Source organism: Cottoperca gobio, chromosome 12 (assembly GCF_900634415.1).
Source record: "Cottoperca gobio chromosome 12, fCotGob3.1, whole genome shotgun sequence".
NCBI lineage: Eukaryota > Metazoa > Chordata > Actinopteri > Perciformes > Bovichtidae > Cottoperca > Cottoperca gobio.
In genome coordinates, this window is record NC_041366.1 from 16,218,698 (window position 1) to 16,240,942 (window position 22,245).

The window sequence follows — 22,245 nt, forward strand, 5'->3', positions numbered from 1 at the left end:
TTATCTATGACGTGAATAACAGAATTAACAGAAAACTAAAACCTTTATTATCGCTTGGTTTTGCATTATGTTCAGTGGTGGAGAAAGTACTTGGATCCTTTTCTTGAATAGCCTACAAGTACCAACACAATAATGTAAAACTACTCTATTAGAAGTAAAAGACCTGCATTCAATATATTGCTTAAGTAAAAGTACAGGAGTAGCCTATTATCAGCTAAATGTACTTAAAGTATCCAAAGTAAAAGTACTTATTCTGCAGAAAAAAATACCCCCGTCAGTTTTATATCTATTCTATTATTGTATGAATTACACACAAGTACATTTACTCAAGTACGGTAAATGTTGAGGTGGGCTTACTTGTTACTTTATGCTACTTTAAAGTTCTACTTCCCTACATTTCAGAGATAAATATTGAAGGCTTCTTTTCACTTCACTTTATTTATTTATGAGCTATAGTTACTTTTCAAATCAAGATTTTGAAACTTTATAAAATAGGATCTATTCTTACAGATTAAACTACCAAAACCTACCAGCATATGAAGTAGTTAAAACTAGTTCCAAAATATAAGTAGCCCACAGCTTATATAGTAATACAATAATAATAATAATAATAATAATAATAATAATAATAATAATAATAATAATAATAATAATAATAATAATAATAGGCTATAACAGACTGTAGTCACTCTGCCTTATGAATACTTTTACTTTTTATACTTTAAGTAAACGTATGTAGACTACTTTACTGAAATGTTGAATGCAGGACTTTTACTTGAATGTAAATATTTTTATACTGGGATATTTCTACTTTTACAAAGCTTTTGATATAAAGCAGCACCCGGAAGTTAGGGTTTGTATTAACCGGAGATATCCCGGATATTTGTATAACGAGAGTACGAGAGCGCACGCGACTTGTTGCCGTGTTAAAGTGACCGACGTGTTTTAGAGGAAACAGCTGTTATTCCTAGACATCCTGTAAACAACGATATTCAAATTATAATCTGTTTTATAGTTAAACAGTGGTCTACTAACAGAGGCTCTTGCTGATAGACATAGGCTAAATGTAACTGTTACTTGATCATTTCAATTTTATGCAACTTTATACTCCACTACAGGGAAATATTTTTACTCCACTACATTTATCTGACACTTATAGTTACTTGTTACTTTAAAAAGCTTTTGTACTATACTACTCTACCCAGACGTATGCAAAGTAGCATATCTAAAATACTTTAAAATACAAAAATAAACATAATTATGATCATGTTCTTTGCTGTAACGATGTAAATTGCTCAGTTGTGGGACTAATAAAGTGATAAACACAGAATGACTTTTTCTATAAGAATAATAACACTTTGAAAGAGACATTCTGCATTCTTTACCTTGAGGCTACTTGTTATACTTTAAGTAAATCTAGATTATGAATAACTTCAGTAACGTTTTTAATTCAAGGATTTCACTCGTAATGTAGGCTTTTATGATTATGGTTACTATAATAGGTTACTAATCCTACCGTATTTCCTGTACTAGTAGGCTACAATAAAGGATTGAGTTGTAAACTTCTTCCACAACTATCACGAGGATATTGCAAACTATCTGTTATTAAAAAATAAAACTTATAACGCCACAGCTACGTCTCTATGACTTCATGTAAGCACTCAAGTGTCAATTTGAGCTTTGTATGATTCAACTGCTTGTCCTTGAAGCGGCACCATGACTGCTGCAGGCAGTGGCGCGTTTACAGCGCATAAACTCACGTGCACATTCATCTCAGTCCTTAGCGGGGGCGCAAACTGCCTTGACCAATCAGCGGTCTCCTCACGCGGAGGGAGTGAAGGGATTTTACAGCCCGCTACAAATATCCTGGGGCACTTTTTTATTTTATTGAACGCGCCTCTGGGTCGCAACTTCAGTGCACCTCGTGGTTGTCAAAGTGAACCGCTTCGTTATCAAGTAAACAGACTTCCCCGTGGCTCTGTGTAACTTGGACAAAGTAAACACCTCATACCGTTACTCAACGGCTAGAGTAAGCAACACTTTGCAACCTTTTCAACAAAGCTAAGAGGAAAGCAGGCAAAGGTTTGAGCTCGTAAATCATAGTGTGTGCAGTCAGGAAAACCTTCTATGAGTTAGGAAAAAAACGCCTCCATCCATCCTCAAGAGTCTGACGTGCAGCTTTTCTGAGTTTGCGAGCACCTGCGAACATGACGCGACGATCCTGCGCGATTTATGCTGTCGGGGTCATCTGCGCCACCCTGCTGGTCGTTGGGATTGGTTTAGTTGTGGGTCAAGTTTTCCGCACGTTCATGTACAACCGCCTCAAAAAGGTAAACAAAGACTTTCATCCTCTGAACTTTATAAAGCACGTGATTATTTTATGATTTCATGCTCTCTGTTCTTTGCATTGAAATACACTTTTTAGTGGAGTCTGTTTAGCATGGTATAAAACATTGTGACATCGATACTATGTTCCTCACTCAATTACTTATAACATCTTGTAAACTCTAGAAGTTCTGTCAATCTTTAGTGCAGACCGTAATTAGATAACAGATTTATAATGAGATCACATTAGAAACTGAGCACAACATTTACTGCATTGTGATCTAAAATGTGCAAACTTTGAATATACAAACTTTGGTGAGTAGTCCACTGCTGTTGGCTTATTATCATGTATTAGCCTATGCGATTTCATGGTTGCCCTATCATTCAGTGTCTGTTGTTATGACTCACATTTAAATTGGGCAGTAATGGGTTGTTGGGTTGTGACTTCTCCCACAAATATTTTTTCACAGCTCATGTGCCAATCATGTATGTTTCTGCCTTTTAATTCTTGTCATTATGACAGGAGATGGTTCAAAGGCAAATTCCACAGCTAAGAATAAGTAGGGCTGGGTCGGTTTGTTTTTGGGTTGGTATTCCCAACACATCAAAAGAAAAAGCAGAGTCCGCTGCTGACAGCAAATCAACACATAAGAATTAAGATCCAATTATGCTAGTCACACATTGCACACTGTAGTGGCTTGAGTCACAAAGCCTCTTTTTTCATGTATGATTATGGTAATTAGAGATGAGATGGACAGCATGAGCTTAACTGAAGAATATCCTGCTAAATAAATGTGAGATTTTAAAACTTGTTTCTGTTAATAACTATAAAAAGCCATGACTACAACATAAAAATTGAAAATAGAGCTACAACTCTCAATTGTTTAGTCTATAAAATGTCAGAAAGTAGTGGAAAATGACTATCGGAGCTTCTTTGAGCCCAAGGTCACATCTATAAATGTCCTGTTTTGTCTGACCAACAGTTCAAAACCACAATATATTCAGTTTACAATGATTTAAAACACAAAATACTGACATTGAGGAAGCTGGTACTAGCACCTTTTTGTCATTTTTGCTTAAAAAGTGACTCAAACAATGAATGAATTACTAAAATAGTTTAATTTATTTTCTTACCGTTACAACGGTTTTGCCCTGAGTGGCTCGTTACCGCAGTCTTGTTAAGGGAGGGGTGAGCGGAGGGGTTTTCAGTTGGTTGCACTCTGCAGCCGCAACACTAGATGTCGCCAACTCCTACACACTGTCCCTTTTAAGAAGCTAAAGGTGGCATTTTACCTAAAAAGACAACAATTAAACGAATAAATTGATTATCAAAATTGTTGTTCTGTTGATCGGCTCACCAATTAACTAGTTATTTCCGCTTTCATAAACAATACTTTTTTTTGCCTATTATTGACAGCAAAACCCATAAATAACACTTTATTGTTTATTGACTTTGTGCATAATCTCATTCTTTGAGAAAGTGCTCAATGCGCACCAATTTGACAACACATAGGCTACATAGGATACAAAAACGCACTGCAAATACAGAAACTCTCGAACACAACTCAACGAAAGAGAGTCACAACGCAAGAAATTTCCAGAAGACACTAATGATATTGAAAAATTAGCTAACGATTAGTGTTGTCATGATACCAACATTATACCTTCGATACAATACCTGCCTACAGTATCTCCATACCGAAACGATGCCACAACGATAACCTAAAACATCAGGACAAGTAACGGAATAAAGAAGACGGAACATGGAACTTAAAATTCTTGCACTCATGTCATGTTGCTTAGGAAAGGTTCAATCCTTGCAGAGTACTGTAAGCTATGTTGAGTTGCTTCTGAGTAAATTGCTCTGAGTGAATGTAAGTTCCCTCTCATAAGCAGTGATGCAGTTGATGTCAGGCTTTTATTGTGAAAGGTAAGACGGAAAGAGGGAGGTTGTGCAGGACTTTATTGAAAATATTGAAGAAAGGTGTTTGCTACTTATATACAGTAGATTCTTTGCAGATGCTAAGGATAACGGAGAAGAAGAGTACGAAGACATTGAAGTGATGGTTTCTCAGTTGTGAAAAATACTTTGCAGTTGCATCTCGGGTTGTGCATCACTTATGTTTGGCCTGTGGGAGGAAGGGCGTAGGAAGAGACTTTATCATGATGTTTAAAGCTGATTGGAAATGGATATTTAAACTAAAATAAACACCAATATTCTCATGCACTTCACCCTCTCCTCTCATTCAGCTCAACTCTGCAGTTTAAAGAGTTTTCTGATGTTTGATCTTCAATCCCAGAGGTGGGGAAGTCAGTAGACCACAAATACAAACTCTTATTATCAAGCATTAAATACAAAACATCTTTTGTAGTTCTGTTTGGTTGCATCAGTAAAATCATTTGCTCAGCACCAGTAAACATACTTTAGACCTTTCGGGTATTTTTTCGTGTTGTACATTTACACTAAATGTGTTATGGTTCAGATATTTCTTGGGTTTCCAATGTCTCAGACTGTTAGTGATGTTCAAAGCATTCCCAAAATGTTTACTTTACTTTGATAACAGTGATAACACGAGTTTGCTGGTCAGTGTTATCATATGGCACACCTTCATCCTTATTTTCATATCAAACCTGCTTCTCCATAACGGGTATCAGATGGCTTATCAGAGAGGCTTTGACTTTAGAGGTCATGGGATGTTTTCACAATGCTTTCTAGTGCAGGGTGTTGGTACTAATGCTGAAATTGTAACATTTAAATAAGATTAGTTTACTCTTACAGAGGTTTCTACTGCAAATAACTGCAGTAAGTGGAGAAAAGAGAAAAATACCTCATATACTCAACAACAAGGAGATAATCGGCTACAGATAGCATTGTGCGGGTGTGATGTTTGTAGTTTATTTTGATCACAGGTGTGTTAACATTTCTTAAGTCAATGGATGAGTTAATGTCATTACATAATGTCATGTAAACTCTTAATGTACCGTATTGGTTTATGAAAATTATTTTATGGACCCATCAGAAATGCCCAAGTGCAATCTGCTGCCTTCCAGAAAACAAGTGTTCGAGGAAGTAATCAGGACATAAAATGACTGAGGTCTCCGAACCATTTTGATTCTGTGGCCAAGTGTGGCCGAACTAAAAGTTGGGGATACTTAAACTTTATTACCCACAGCCAATCAGTAAACAGAGTCTTGTAACTCCTGTGACATGTTGACCTATGTTACAAAGAATTTCTTCCCGCCTGAAACTAGGATGTCTGGAGAAGTAGCCGCACTTTGCTGCTGCCTGGCGTGTTTTTCGGCGTAATGCTAAGTTGGCGAGTTAGTCCTCAATGACATTATTCAATTGTGTTACAGTTTGTAGTTTATAGCTCTTCTTATCTAGCTTGTCCAATATAAGTTTGAGTTTGTGTGTAATGGACTATTTACCAAGTTATAATACATGATGGCTTTAGCCCATAAGGACATCATTAGCCATTAGCCATGTTAATTATTCTTACATTGTTTTATTCACGCAAAGACAGAGAAACAGGATGTATCGCTCACGTGCAGACACATAATTATGTACTAGTACCTGTCAATAGTATGATTTATTTCAGCCATATCAAGTTATTCCTTTACCCCAGTTGCACCCGTGTGAAGGAGCTCATTCCATGGATACCCTCCCAGCAGTAGACTCCCTTTGTGTGCTAAGCTTGTGTCACACTACTGCGTTTATTGGGAAACTGGCAAAATTGGCAGCCCCTCAGCTTCCATGTGAGTCAAGCGGGGGCAATGACCTGCTGATGAGGTGATTGTGAAAATGTACTTGTGTCTGAATAGAAATTTGGTTATTTCACAAAGATAAACTAGACTTAAGGCTAGCAGCCCCTTGATGGTTGTCCGTTTTAATTCTGAATTAAAAAATATTAAACCATGAAAAGTTATCAACACAGAAAACGGATGCCAATAGTGGAAAATTAGCTCAAATAGGAAATGTTGTGCTGCAGCGTTTCAACAGAAGAAGACTACTCACACTTTTGAGCCTTTTAAGTACAAAAAGTGTGTTTCAAATAAATCCTGAATGCAGGACTTTACACAGTCTGTCTACACTGTATCATCACTCAGATTCTTCCACTGCTGGATTATTTTTAAAATAATGTGTGTACACCCGCTATTGATTTCTCACCCGAGGAGCGAAACTTTGATCTTTAAGATCTTTACAGTGATCATCCCCTTGATTGTTTTAGTGCCAACCAGGGATCTGCCACTATAGCCACTTGCTGTTGCCATTTGGTGGCCACTGGGAGTCCTGGTCAATGTAAAACTTAATGGACCTTAATATTACTTTGATGGCTGGACTGCAGTTCAGCTGTACTGAGACACACCCATTTAGAGTATGCAAAGTGTGTACACCACGACTGGAGGATTTATTCAAAAGCCTCTTGCTGTGCCTGTTGTTATTCACGTCTATGTATGTGCCTGCCCCGACATCAAAGCACTAGTAGTATGTGTATTTGTGTATTCACCTGCTACATGTGTTTTCAAATGGGGAGTGGTATAGGAGTAGCGATGGTGAGTACTGAGATAAGAGGGTTTCTCTGTTCCTGTTTTCCATTCGGTATTTCATGTAGCATGCTGGGAGGGTTACTATATTGATTGTTCGAAGCATGAAAGGATGACATAGAAAGTACATGCTTTCTCTGCCTCAATCAAAGGTGACAGCTTTATTGTCCTTGGCTACTCGACTAAATGTTTGTCTCTGAACAAGTAGAAGGGACCCCAAAGGAGGAGGGGGCTGGTGCTTACTTGAAACAATGGGTTGGTGTGCTTTTGGGCTTATTTTATAATTGAAGTGCAGCTTTTAACTTAAACACAAAGCTGACACAATTAGGTCAAAGTGAGATTTCCTCTTGATGTGTTGTCAGAAGAAGGAATGGAGCGACAGTGTAAGTATTTCTTCTATCATTCCCTGTGTTTTCCAATTCCTCAAAGGATTCCTGCTGTGAGTCAGGTGACCCTCGCCCAGAAGCAATGCCATTTGCTGTGAGAAATGTTCTTTCATTCTGTGTATTTTAAAACAGGATAGTAAAGGGTTTCCATGTCCTGCATTGCACTTCCAAGACCACATAAGGCTCAGTCCTAAGGAATGCAGCTCAGATCATTAAGGTCACAATCCTGCACAACAAGCGGGCATCCAGCTCTCTGCATCACATGACATGTCAGTGGCTCTCCCGGAGTGGCCGTTGTCATTGGCAACCGCTGACAATGGAGCTGTGGAAGGGGTCTCCCCTAACGCCATTCATGTGCGCAGCCAATGCTGTTGTCCGACGCTCAGACAGCAGCTGCCCACCATGACCACCCATGGATGTTTTTGTTCTCTGGGTTGTTATTACTATGAACAGAAACTCTGAATTCAAAACGTTGGTATATTCTTTCCTATTTTATATTGTTTAGTCAGTGTTCATGCATTAATTTTAAACATAAAATGTTGTTTTCAAAACTGTGTGTTTGAATGAATTATATTTATATTCAAACTGAGAAAATGTACTTTTTTTGTCTTCACAGGAGATTGTTTTGGTAGAGGGCAGCCGTGTGTTTGAGTCATGGAAAGCCCCTCCCCCACCTGTCTACATGGAGTTTTTCTTCTTCAATATGACCAATGTGATTGCGTTCACCGAAGAGGGGGCCAAGCCAGAGGTCACGCAGATCGGACCCTACACATATAGGTAGGATGCAAGAGCACACCACTGCACACAGAAATGCACATGCTGCCACAAAGAAACCCAGCATCTCACATAAATCTGACATATTGTCAAATATTTGATTTTCTTGTGTGTGTGTTGGAGGTTGCTGTTTCACCAAACATCAAACACCAAAACATCACATGTGTTAATTCTGTGTTGACTGTTTCAAGCTACAAACATATAAAATCTATATAAACCAGTGTTGCAGTTTTTATTTATTGAGTTTACTGACTTTGTGCATTCATGTAGTAATAATAATAATAATAATAATACATTTTATTTGTAAAGCGCCTTTCCAAGCTAAAAGCAATATCAAGGCGCTAAACTAAACTATGTACTGTATATTGTGCATCAGCTAAACCAGGTCGACCGTTCGATCACCGTAAAAAAAAAAAGAAATATATATATTTCCCCAACGGAACCCCGCGCCCCCTGAATTTTTTTGTTTTTTTCTTGCCTTGCACATTCACATTCCATCCGCTCGCTCCCACAGACACACACGAGCGCACACACATAGACAGAGACATAGCGGAGGAAAGGAGAGGAGTGAACTACGCACCCCCCCCCCGTCGCAGCATTTGTAATACAGGTAGATCACTTGGACCTGGTCATTTTTAAAGTAGCTCGCAAGCCAAAAAGGTGTGGGCACCCCTGAGCTAAACCACAGTCCATGCTGTTGCAACGGCGACAGTTGACATATTGACATAATCAACGTCTGCCACGTAACTATTTAACTGTTCAGGTTTCCTAATCTCAAACGGATGTTGTGTTGAAAGGAAGACGTTTTATCTATGGTCCGTGATGCTCATTTGTTACAGGAACCATTAATAGAAACCACTAGAAAGATTAATGAAAGTGACAAAAACTAAAAGGTAATCTTGTGTTTTATTGTGTTTGCCCAGGGAGTACAGGAATAAGGACAATGTGACAATGGTGGAAAACGGCACGAAGGTGTCTGCATACAACAGCAAAAGTTTTGTGTTCCTGAGAGAAAAGTCTGTGGGTGACCCAGCTGTGGATAACATCACCACTGTCAACATCCCTGCTTGGGTGAGTCATGACCCAAAGGTCTTAGACAAGTAGAGGAAAGTGGAGTGTTTGTGTGTTTCAGCTGCACTTTCTTTATTGTTTCCTCAATGTCCACCACCTCATCCTGCTTTCCTATCCATCTCTTCTCCACTCTACCCCACTTCCACTTCCCGTCTCTAGGCTGTTATGAACAAGGTGAAAGGGAGTTTCTGGAAGACAACTATGGTGTCCATCTGGATGAACTCTTTTGGAAGTGGTCTCTTCACTACTCGCACTGTGGATGAATTGCTCTGGGGCTACGAAGATCCCTTGCTGGCTAGAGTCTCTCAAACCAATCCTGACGTGGAGAAGATCTTTGGCCTCATGTACAAGGCATGTACAACAATGATAAACCTCAGATGGATCTATTAATTCGTTTTGGATTCATTGTTTCTATTAAATCTAGTCACTCTGAAACTCACTGCAGCAGGTCTTTTCCATGATAACACATTTGAGTGTTTTCGAGATCATGAACACATTTTAATAACTTAAATCTTTGGATCTATTTAGAAAAATGGAAGTCACAGCGGGGAATTTATCTACCGCACTGGGCAGCAGAACTACATGGAGTATGGCCACGTCGAAACATGGAAAGGCAAAAGGTAGCACTGTTGCAGTCTCTCACTAGCACACACTCCCCCTCTGTCTTCATCCACTGTAATGCAACATCATTGGGTAACCTTTTAAAAAGTTTCAAAAAATCAACTGCTCTTTGCCAAAAATAAGTGCCCTGCTCTGTTGGCCAACAGTACGGAGCACAGGACAAGACTTCCTCATACTCTTTATGGCTTTTTGGTGACCTTTCTTATCCCATTTTATTTTATTTATTAGTCTTACTCCTGGGAAACCACTTTTATCCACTGTGATTTTCAGATAAAAACTAATTTGTTCATCAAAACACTTTGTTGGAATGCACTGTTATTAAGATGGAGGTGATAATGGTGTTGACATTGTTTTTGAAACTGGCATATCCAGCCCAAAATAACAGAAGTATTGGTTTTGCTCTGTTTTTGTTTACATCAAATAAAATATTGAATAGAGCTATTGTATAGGCATGTTTTAGAAGGCAGCATACATTTCTTCATTCAATCAGCGAAACATTATACTTTATTATATTGCAGCAAATATCTCTTGATGCAGTTTTTTAATTCAATATATTAAAAGCTCATGTTTGTGACAATATGTTGTTTTGCAGCGAGCTGAACTTCTGGACGTCTAACCAAAGCAACAGCATCAATGGATCAGATGGAAGTGCTTTCCATCCCTTGCTGGAGAAGAATGAACGCATTTACATCTTCACTCCAGACCTCTGCAGGTACAGTTTAGCATCACACTGCCTCCCTGCAGCCATGTGGACGTCATTTCAAGATATGTAAATCACCACGCTTATTCATTGCTATCATTGTTTATTTATATTATATCCAAATAAATATCCTAGTAGTAATTATAGGCGCATGGCTATATGGGAGTGTTGATCTGTGGGTAGATCGCTTGGTCCACCACTTTGGTCCAGACTGAAATAACAACTATAGGAGGACATCCCATGAAAATGAGTACAGATGAGCAAGGTTCCCAGTGGATGAATCCTAATGACGTTGGTGATCCTGAGACCTTTCCTCCAGCGCCAGTACCTTTTGGTTCTTGACCATATACCTGTAAAACTAGTGAGATTCCCACTAGTATTGGTTGTTCACATAACAAATAAGATATGAGCGCACCATTCATCTGAATCAAGGACAAAGATAAACTGTAAACTGTAAACTGCTAGTGGCTACCTAGTGTCCCATATATAAATGATGAAGCAATTTCTATTTCTGCTACATGACCTGGCCTGAACATGTTGGACACAACTCACCTCACAGCAGGACACAGGCTTGCATATCTGGTATGGAAATAATGTTCACAGGCCCCCCCATCCCATGGATTGTTATGATAACATTCTGAACACTTACAAACAGCACCACAGGGGATGTCTGTTTTCTCACAAAGACTTTACTGCCACTACTGTGTGTGCTTCTTGAAAGACTAATATGGCAGTTCCCAGGAATCCCCTTCATGGAAAGGCTTGCATAAAGAGGAATGTTGGTCTCGGGTGTAATGGGGATGGAAAATGGTTTCGCGAGGAAGGGTAAGGAGAATCGTGGGAGTGACGATGAAAAATAAGAAAAAAAATCCTTGTTTTTCGGTTCTTGACCAGCTGTTTCAAACCTCTCAGAAATGTCTGCCATACATGTTCAGTACTAATGCTCGTAAGGACGTTCAGATGTAGTTTCTGCTACACTTAGTGATGGCTTTTCTGATGAAACTGTGTCCTTGACCTTTCTGATGAAGAGAGCTTCTAATAAATAAATAAAAAGCCTTAAAAGCCTAACCCTAACCCTTAAGATTGCACAAGTTGCTGCAGACGTTCTCATCCTTTTTGTTGAGCGTGGAAAGAATCTGTTGGAGTGCAATTGTTGTACGTTTGACTCTGATTGGATGTGTGTCAAATCCTGTCAAATGTTTACCCTTTCACCTACTTTGCCTGATTGATTCATCAAGACTGTCTGTGCTATTGTGAGTAAAGGGTAGGCCCCCTCCCTATTTCCTGTGCTTTTTAACCATAAGAAGAGGAAATGTTCCATTATGGTTTACGTGTTAACCTTTCACACAGTTTGGCTCAAGTGTTTTCGGCCTCAAGCCCCTGTAAGAGTAGCTAAGTCCCAAAACATGTGTTTAGTTCAGTGACAACTGGGACTGATCTGAAGGATAAAAAAAGTAGCTTGAATTCCCGTCTGTGACCCGATCTTTGGTCCAGTAACTGACAGCCTAGCTATAAAAACCTCAAGATTTTGACGAATTGCAAACAGGTGTCATTTTTCAAATACCACCTTGCCTTTTGCCATACATTACATTTTCCTATAGCTATGATCCTTCATTTCAAAGACTTGGTTTGATTTTAAATACATTCTGTCATAAACAATCAAAGATTCAAACATTCAAAGGCTTTATTGTCATATGCACAACAGCTACGTAGCGTAGTTGTTGGCAATGAAAACCTAATTTCCTCCAACAATCCTACATACATATGTATACTTAAGACATAAAATATGAATAAATCATCACTTTTCCTGATATTCACAAAACAAAAAAGGAGCAAACCAAAACAAGAGACAGATTCAACCCAACATAAGACCCTCAATATGCAAAAACAAGCACACGTGATAGAAACACTTAAAACTAGAAGGACACAGGGCATGTCCCAGATTAAACCCCCCTCCCGCCCGCAGTATGTGTGTCTGCTCCTGTTCGCACCCTCAAACATTCTTACCATGTATACACACCCGGCCCAACACAAAAGAGATCATCATTGGAATATGATCTTTATTTTTATTTTTGCCTTCTTTGGCTGTAGTGTTTCTTTAACAGTTAACTCTTCAGGCAGAGAGTGGTACTGCAGCACGGGAGTTTCTTGGAAATTAATTCACGTTGTAAAAGTCCAGCAGTACAAGACAGAGGCTTTCACAGTTCTGTTATAGTGAGAAACATTTGTGGCTTTTTCCTTGGTTTCTCTCGCAAAGGTCAAGGGAAAGGTCTGTACAGTATTGTTGCACGATCGGTGGGCTGAGTAGCGAAGGGCCTCGTCCTCTCGGCCAGTTGGCAGACACTGTAAAGACTCCTTTGTTCTCACTGAGGATCATTGGGATTCCCTAGAAAACACAGCGCTGCAGATACATAGAACAATGATGAACTGCTAACGTAATTCTCTCAGAAGCTGTGAAAACACAACAGAAATTAAAACATAATCAACACTACCACACTACAGCATTATTTCCTTTACATATTTAGAATAAAAGAAGTCCTACAGGATTTAAGCATACTGGTAAAGGGAGTAAAAAATCTTCTAGAATCTTTCTTGAAAATTAAAGTCATTTTTTGTCTTTATTATTTTCTAAGAGAGGAGAATTGAGTTTCAGGTCGACCAATTGAATGGTTGATACGCCACATGGAGCAGCAGCCAACATCAGTATAATGTGCATTTATTTATTTTTGATTTACTCACTCTGTGCAGCACTTTTGTGAAATGTAATGACTTTTAATAGACAAACAGCAGCTGTTGGTTTCAGACTCAGCTAAGTGAGTATGTGTGTGATTCTATCTAAACCGTTTTATTGCTCATGTGCTCATTATTGCTCAATCCACCAGTACTTGTGAAAGAACAGTTGCCCAAGAGAGAATTTAACGTTTTTTTACCAGGAAATTGACTAATACAGTATTTCTACACTCTTAAGTGAGAATGTGAATATCCAGGCCGTAAACTCTGAGCAGTTGAGCAGTAAAATGATGCGACTGTGGTAAACAGAGATGAAGAGAAAGAAGGTATGATAAGAAAACTGACTTCATTTCATCCTGTCTTGCTTTACTCTCCAGGTCGATCTACATGGAGTTTGAGAAAGATGTAGAGGTGAAAGGAATCCCAGCCTACCGCTTCACACCACCACGCTCTGTTTTGGCCAGCAAAGAGGAAAACCCAGCCAATGAGGGTTTCTGCGTCAGCCCACGAGAGTGCCTGGGAACTGGCCTTCTTAAAGTCAGTCCGTGTCGGAAAGGTAAATGTCAGCTTATGCAGCGTATTTTCTCACCCACGTTTTGCACATTCACATGCCTCTCCTTTCACATTAGTACGTTCTGCGCCTACAACCCTATTCTCTTGTTATTTTTAATTAGCTGTACATCCTACAACAAAGCTTCTGAGCTTACACTCTGACCTGGGCCTTTCTAGTAAACACAAACCTTTGTTTTGAAAGCTAAGATCTTTGTTGCCCTATTCGTTCTGCTTTTTACCCAGCCCACTATAATTTGTTAAAATTCTTATATCAGTCAAGTCCTCCTTTTATTATTCTTCCTACTATCACCAGTACTAATACCCTCTAAATGTGACACTGCTCTCCAGCCCTCTCCACACCTTGGGCACCATCTGACCATAACTGGCCCAGTGGCTGAGGGGGCGGTAAGCCCTGTCACCTGATTCAGCCCTTGAATATGACCCGGCATTACCTTAGTGCCTGTGTTCACTTTCTCAAAATGATCATTCCCTTGTGATAGAAGCATACCAGCGTTTTACTATCAATATTCACCATGTTTTAGTGTTTGAATGCATTTTTAATACCTTTGGGGGCATTAATTACTTTAAATGACTTGTTTCAAAGAGTTTTTCTATGTTGTCAAATAAAAACAAACAGACAGGATGCTTTTGACTGAAGGATTAGTGTTTGCGAGATGATTTTCATAGCAAACTGAGATGAATGAAAAGTAACTGCTGCCGTCCACATAAATGTTAGGCTTACAGCCCAATAAAACAATCACAGGACATGGACGTCATGTACACATTTTGTGTAGCCAACAACATTTCATTCCACTGAGGTTGGGAAGATGTAGAAGAGTGCAGAGGGTTAAGTTTAGGGTCAGGTGTTGAAGAATGAACTCAGTGATTAAGTGTGGCACTCCACCAGTGTGTGTGTGTGTGTGTGCGTGTGCGCTACAATGACCTTGTGGGTTGTTACGGGAGCAGTCTCTCAGGTGACTGCGAGTGTCCAATGTTTTTGTCTGACACGTGTTGCCAAACACAGCGCCAGGAAAACTGTCACCTCTGCCCCACTTCATCACTCAGTCACTCTAACTATGCCTCCATCTGACTTTGTTGTTGCAGTTGGGACACAGACAGAATGACTTTGTCAAATACATTGCACAGGGGTAACTTAAGGAAGTATGTTTCACTCGACCACGCTTTTTCTTATCTACTGTAAGACGGAGGCCATATTGTAGGAACGCAGTTTCTCCTGTTGACAATATGAGGAAGGAAATTAGCAAGAGTAACAAGATTCCTTATTTAGATATAAGATACAGGACTTAATTTGTTCAATTAGGGTTGTGATCCATTTGTGGACCTATTGTTTATTATCTTTGGAAAAAACTTTACCCTGAGTAACATGCTGCATGTCCTACAATGGAAGTCAGATTATATCTTTAGGTCTCTTTCCGCATGTCGTGCTATTTGTGATGTTCTGATTAGATCTTACATTAAATAACAGGAAATCTGATATTAGATGTTTTTTACTATGTTGCTACTTTGATTACTTCCTCAACCTTCATGTGGAGAGGCTTTTATGTTGCACCCTCATGGTGCACAGATGCACATTATAGAAATGACCTTGTCAGATGTTGTGATCTGACTTTAGATGTCCTTGCTGCACAAATTAGCATATTAGTTAGAAAAGACTGAATTTTTCGTTAAAACCTTGTTATGGAGACGTGGCTCACATGCCTCTTGTCATAGTTGTGTTTAAAGTCTCATTAAACCTTAATTAGAGATTGGGCAACTTTCTCACAAAAAAGGAAGCACACAATTTGTCATAGTTGACATTTACGTCTCTTAATAAAGTAGTGAAAGGAGAACTTATCTTGTTGTGATCATTTTAACATCATTACATCATTAATTTTTACTTTTCTCAGCTTAATGTTGTCTTCCCTTATTGTTTCTCCCCTCACATAGGTGCCCCAGTGGTCGCCTCCTTTCCTCATTTTTACCTGGGAGAGGATAAATATGTGGCTGCCATTGGAGGAATGTCCCCTCAAAGAGAGCATCACCAAACGTTCCTAGACCTTAACCCGGTAAGCCACCAGGCCACAGACTCAAATTCACTTTTTCACTATAATTAGCAACATTAATGCTGTGCCTCATCTTTGTTGACGCTGCACATTTCAATCCATTTTGGAAATATGTAGGAGCAAAGCCTTATGGAAATAAGCATTTTTGAATGGTGGTGTAAGGACTGCCCCTGTAGTTAGTTCACTGTAAGTGTCTGCTAAATGACCTGCAATGTCATGTAACGTAATTGAACCCTCTTGAAAGGAACACCATGCTACATTAAGATGTTCTGCTACACCCCCTAGTGGCATATACATAGTAGTACAGAAGGAGAAGTAAAAGATCCACATTGTCCTCCGTGTCAGAGATTTCTTTTTGTTGTCTGTTGTCTGGTGATATAATGATTTACATTATATTATAATTGATCTACTAAGTTGAAGTGTGGGGGAACATCTACTTGAACTTTTTTTATACAGAAAAGAGCAGTAAGAAATATTCATAAAGTGGATTCAGGAGAACACACCAACAGACTGTTACTTAAGTCAGGACTATTGAAATGTAAAGATTTAGTTGCGTTACGTACAAAAAAATTATTCCTCACAATGATTATTAACAATTATTTACCATATTAGGAAACACAGATATATTTAAACATGCAACATTATTTATTTATGTTCTCAATCTATTTCAACATTTGAAAGTCAGAGTTATCACATATATCTTTATTGATATTTTTGTATGAATGAACACATTTGTAGCATTTTGTTCAAAATCACACCGGTTATATTTGTGTACAAAGTTTCACTTCTGTAACATTGTATAGGAAATCATTAACTGTCACATCTTCAGATCATATCCTGTTTGTACAAACACTAACTTTGTAACATCAGAGAGAGGAGATGACATCAGAACCTTTCTTCTTGTCTTAGAACAGTGTTTTCAATAACATCATTACGCCTTTCAAGACCTCTCCGTCCGAAAAGGCTTTCTTGTTCTTAATTAAATAATGTGCAGCTCTAAATGAAGCTGCTTTCTGTGACTTGTTCCCCGGCCTGGTGAAGGTGAAAAACGCACCTCGCGCCCCACCGTAGCTGCTCCCGCTCGCTTGTCTAAGCGAAAAGGGGAATGGACATTTAGCTTGCGCAGGGTCAGAGTTCATATATACATAAAACATTTTTGTTTTTTAAATTCTATATTCAATATTGTCATTTTAAAATAAAGAATAATTATAATAAGTGTTATTGATATAAAACAAACAAATAGCAAATAGCACGGCCGACTCACGTGGTCCCTGCGGGCGCCGCGTTGGCTACCCCTGCCTTAGTTCATTGTGAATTATTGTAAATGGCTCTTGACTCCCTTTGCTCGTGTTTCTGTAAGTCTTAGCTGTTAAGTAACTGTGATTGACAGACCATCTATGTCTATTGTTTATTTATTTTTTGAGTAAGGGGCATTTCAATTAAGCTTGATCTTCCCCCTGCTTCTTCAGTCGTGGTATGTGCATATATTTAGTTGTGTTTTGACTGTGAATTTTCTTTTCTTTTATGTTTCTGGAGTTCAAAATCAAATGAAATTAACACTATATTTTATTTTTGGCTTGCAGACCACTGGAGTGATTGTACGTGCAAACAAGAGGGCGCAGATAAACATCTTGATCAACAGACTCACTGGATTCCCGTGAGTTACTCCATCCAAACACAAGCAATACACGATTGTTCTACAATACCGACGTATGTGTGTCTGTACTTTATGATTGCTTCACACTCTTTTCATTGTGTTCACAACAGGAAAACAAGACTCCTGAATGACACAATCTTTCCCGTCATGTTCCTGAATGAGGTAAGAAACAATAAAGACATGCTGACAGTAGAGTTAGTCTGTGGATCTTCATGAAGTTGTTATATTACAAACAAAATCATTCATGTTTCTCCTGTTTTTCTTGATTCCCATATACAAATGTGGCATTTCAAAGAGAAAACCCCTTTTTATGTACAGTATAGGGCAGGGGTCTGCAACCTGCGGCTCAGGAGCCACATGCGGCTCTTTAACCCCTCTAGTGGCTCCCTGTAGCTTTGACAAAAAAAAACATGGAACATGAAATAATTTTCTTTTTTTTATATTTTGTCAACTAAAAAATGCGTCACATTCAACTGCGTCTACTGGCGCGGTGCCTTTCACTGCAGGTGGCTTATCTTGAGTGGCAGACCACCACCTAACTCTGTATGCTAACCATGGATAAAACCAAAGAAAGATAAGCTTCAGAGGAAAATTGTTTAATTCTGTGTGGACAGATACATTTGCGTTCCCTGTCAACAATTCTGGCTGACCAGTGTGCTTCATATGTGGCGAGAAATTAGTAAACAACAGAAAATGTGATGTTGAAAGACATTTTGAGGGACATTTATGAGGCTGTTGTGAATTGTTTAAAAGCCAAATAAATGATCACCACCTCCATTTGGATGAAAACACACTGAAACATAGTTAAATACAAACTGGCCTATTTCTTTATGTTTATGTTTTTAAGATATTAGGCTGCAGCTATCGGTTTTTTTTTTTTATTTCAAAGTGGGCTACTTTTTTATTCATTTCATTTTTATATTGTATGTTTTATTGTTTTGTGTATTTTTACATTATATTCATTTTATTTTATTCAATAAATATGGGGAGGACTCAAATAGACCTGCATAGTTCTGTGTTTAATTTATTTCAAAGTATTCCTAAACATGCCAGCGTATTTCTTCCTTCTCTTCAAAAGAGTTTGGTGTTTTCTTTTTGTTAAAACAGGTAAAAATAGGAACAGTTTCTTTTATTGTCCTTCTGTCATTTCATAAATGCAACAAATATAGTGTAACTATATATTAAATCTATAAGCTGTGTTATCAAATATGTTTTGCGGCTCCAGACAAATCATATTTGGTGGAAGAGGGGCCAAATGGCTCTTTAGATAGTAAAGGTTGCCGACCCCTGGTATAGGGGAACTAAATTCAAACAACACGAATCAGGACAAAACTACTAGAAAGTTAAACAACTTTTCCTGCTTTTTTATTTATACTGTATGAAAAAATGTGTTTGTATTTTAAACAAAGTACCTGTTTGGACAAAATGAGTCATTCAATAAAAATGTATAAATTAAATAAATAATGAAGCACATTGTAAATCATAAGTTAAAGAATACAAAGCTGGAACTACATGCAAGATGCTAAACTAGTCAACAACAAGTTTCCTCTCCATTATGTATCTTTTGTGTTGTCTTTTATTACGCAGAGTGTGGTGATTGATGATGCGTCCGCGGCGAGAGTACACAAGCTGCTGCTGATTGTCACTCTAGTGTCCAACTTCCCGCTCATTATTGTGGGACTGGGCGCCATCATGCTCGCAGTCTTCATCATCCTTCTTCTCTGGGCCCGCAAACGGAAGGTATGACAACACTTCTTCTAACAAGTTTACCACTTGCTTGCTTTGTCCCAATAAGTAATTGGTGTTTGTTTGTGTGTAATTCAGTTACTTAACCACTCACTAATTGCATTGTGCATGTGTTGATCACTGTGTGTCTCCGTGCAGAATGAAGTTAAGCGCACTGTGTTTACCAAGCCTCTCTATGCTGTAAGTCTTTTTGGTTATTTTGCTGCATTGTTTGAATTTGTCTATATTGCTTTATTTAAGCTTGTGTCTTACTATTATCATTATTGTCCATCTTTTAATCTAATTTAGAGTCACCCCTCCTGAAATAATGATTGTGCTGCACAGTAAACGTATTGTCTGGTTTAGTAATACTACATTTCAATTTTAGTAAATGTCATTGGCAATGTCAAATGGGACGTTCAAGGACACCAACCCTTTTTTGATTACAGGTAAAACTGTAACGTTCAAAGTAAGATAAGATGAGTTTTTAATATGTTTTTTATCCTCAATCTCCCACTACAGACCTCCACTGAAGAGGACACTTCTTACTCTCCAGTCAGCGATAAGGAAAAGGAAGATTCTCAAAATGGAACATATATCGGTTTGACAGAAAAAAATGAGCCACAAACTTGAGGAGAGAGGGAATAATCCGAGGGGGCGTTTGGACATCGACAACGCTCAGAAATACAAACAGGGATTAGGGTTTTCAGGAGAGAGAGAGAGAGAGAGAGAGAGAAAATTGTCCTTTTAAATATCTCCTTTATGATTGGAAATCTTTGAGGGGTGTGGGGGTAGAGGAGGGGAACATGTTTTAGTCTCATTCATATTGTACTATAAGTACATCATTTTAAAGTCCAGGCCAAACTGTAGTTCCAGAAAAAGTTTGACATTCATTCAAAATCCAGGGCTACATCTTGCTGTTTAAATCAGTTGCTGAAAGCTGCAGTTCTCTAACAAAGTAGAGATGGAGAGCGCACTTTGTGATTGTCCTAAACAAACAAAATACACCCTTTAAACCTCAGGTGTGCTATAGCCTCCCCTCAGTCTGTTTGCCTAGATCGTACCTTCAGATTTTAGCGTCTAACCACAATGTAACACAGAGGGTGATTTGGGACCAGGGTAATGAAGCATATAAACTGTGATTATTTTTAGATATCATACATCCCTCTCAGGGGGCTTCTGCTTAATACTATCAAACATTATTGTAACAAAGAAGGGGAGAGAAGCAATACACACGGCAAGTCTTCTCTTTGTGAAGGCATTTAAATCCATTCAGTATTACTATGTTTAATTTGTGTTACAAAACATTATCATCGCTCATTATTGTTTCCCAGTTATGCACTGTATTTAGAGGGATATATGTGAACATCATTAGCACTGCACCTGAGAAACCTTCAGAGTATATTTTTGTATATATACAGTGTAAGGTGTTTTGAACTGTTTACATTCCTCTCAGTGTATGATGGGAATATGAGACAAAACCTTGTATATTTTGGATATTTAAATTTTTGTAAAAGTTAATGTAGAAATGTTTGATTGAGGAACAACTTTGAGCTTCACAGTTGTCTTCTAGTGCCACAAGGAGCGACACTTTTATCCGCCATCTAAAGCGCTGATACCAGGATTTTAATGATAAAACAATGATTCATACACTGCTGAATTTGTGTATGGACATCATTGTTTGCCCTGTATGAATGAAAATATCAAAATGTGATTCAGCTTATTAGCATTTCAAAATGCTTTTTTTGATGCTTTCGCTGAAAGCCTTACTGGCATCGTTTGAATATGACCTGAATTTTCTTCAATGTTTATGAAAGATTTCAGGAGTCCAGCCATCGCAACTAAAAACTTATGAAGGTTCAATATATGAAGAAACACTGCAGTTGTGCCTTTTTAAAGAATCAATGTTACTGAATTGTTTAGCCTTTTTATAGTTTTTACATACTTTGTGAAAAGAACGCCATGTCACACACCAACAAATCTAGTCTCAAGTGCATATCCAGATACCAAACAGAACTGAGCATAAAACTGTGAGGAGTTTTTATAGTTTTTGTCTTGCCGACAGGGTTAAACAGCATGTTCTTACTCAAGGCTTGTGAAAAGATGTCAAGTGCCATTTAATGTAATATATAAAATGATGCAGAATTACTTGACCCAGCTTTTATTGCTGCTATTATTCTTAGTTGTATCATTTTAAGGATGAAAGAGTTACTTCATGCTGTCTCCTCTTTACATGCACTGTGATAATCAGCAATAAATATATCAGACAATAGCAGAGAAGGTGTAACAAGTTAATTTGTGTTTGATGTATACTTTAATCAGTACAATAAGAAAACCTAATGAAATAGAATAAATTCACAGTGCATAATGTGTCATCATAAATTCATGAGAGGGGGAATGAATGGATACAAGTTAAGTATAACTTAAGATAAGCGTTACACAATATAAGTGGTGTTGTTAAAAAGGATAAATTATTTTGTTGCATTGGTAAAACCAAAACACAGAAAGCACCATACAGACTGCACACTGGGCTTCTTTGTGCAATGCTTTGATAACAGATTGTACTTTATGTAATTATAGTTACTACTATAGCCACTTACATGTTGTATTCTAATTGTCAGCTTGTTTTGAAACACTGACTGTTGATACTGTTTTACTGTGTACACAAAAATAAAAGTAGTTTCAGTAAATGTGTCTTCTCATTATTTAATCTTTGTTGACAGTGTAGGGTTCTCATTTTAGAGAATGAGAAGCTAGAAATCTAAGTATCGATTGGTAACGTGTGAGTAAAGAAATAGCAGATGTTTCCAGTGTTGCCATTGTTTTTCCATACACGTTAAGTTGTTGGTGTGTTTGGTTAAGTTCTGTTTTAGGATTAGGCTCTCTGTTTTGGTTTTAGAGTAAAGGTGAAATCCTGCTGGTATTTTTGAGCTGGCATTGTATGAATCACAATACAATACAAACTTCATCCTAAATTTGCTTATTTAATAATGTTCATATGTTTTAACAATAGATCCCTTAGACATAATATGTAGAGGGGGGCACAGATAATTGGGCACAGGGAGATCCATTGTCTTGTGTTGCATTTAAAACTCA

General features: G+C 38.1%; 1 protein-coding gene across 3 annotated transcripts; it reads left to right on the plus strand.

Annotated features, from left to right (window-relative positions):
• Positions 1-1,869: 1,869 nt before the first annotated feature.
• On the plus strand, positions 1,870-21,839 carry LOC115016701 (lysosome membrane protein 2-like). 3 transcript variants are annotated; one of them, XM_029444680.1, is made up of 14 exons: positions 1,870-2,330; positions 7,389-7,727; positions 7,873-8,033; positions 8,954-9,101; positions 9,261-9,452; positions 9,630-9,721; positions 10,315-10,434; positions 13,530-13,708; positions 15,652-15,770; positions 17,351-17,424; positions 17,535-17,586; positions 19,012-19,164; positions 19,309-19,350; positions 19,672-21,839. In XM_029444680.1, the coding sequence occupies exons 3-14, from the start codon at positions 7,939-7,941 to the stop codon at positions 19,780-19,782; spliced, it is 1,377 nt and encodes a 458-aa protein (XP_029300540.1). In that variant the 5' UTR covers positions 1,870-2,330; positions 7,389-7,727; positions 7,873-7,938; the 3' UTR covers positions 19,783-21,839. The 3 variants fall into 3 exon arrangements, with proteins under 3 accessions (XP_029300540.1, XP_029300538.1, XP_029300539.1); XM_029444678.1 differs by lacking the exon at positions 7,389-7,727; XM_029444679.1 differs by lacking the exons at positions 7,389-7,727; positions 19,309-19,350.
• The last annotated feature ends 406 nt before the right edge of the window (positions 21,840-22,245 follow it).

Coding starts and splice junctions, on each gene's coding strand:
- LOC115016701 (XM_029444678.1), top strand. CDS start 2,208: ATGACGCGACGATCCTGCGCGATTTATGCTGTCGGGGTCATCTGCGCC. Junction 17,425..17,534: donor AACAGACTCACTGGATTCCC/GTGAGTTACTCC, acceptor TGTTCACAACAG/GAAAACAAGACTCCTGAATG. Junction 19,165..19,308: donor TCTGGGCCCGCAAACGGAAG/GTATGACAACAC, acceptor GTCTCCGTGCAG/AATGAAGTTAAGCGCACTGT.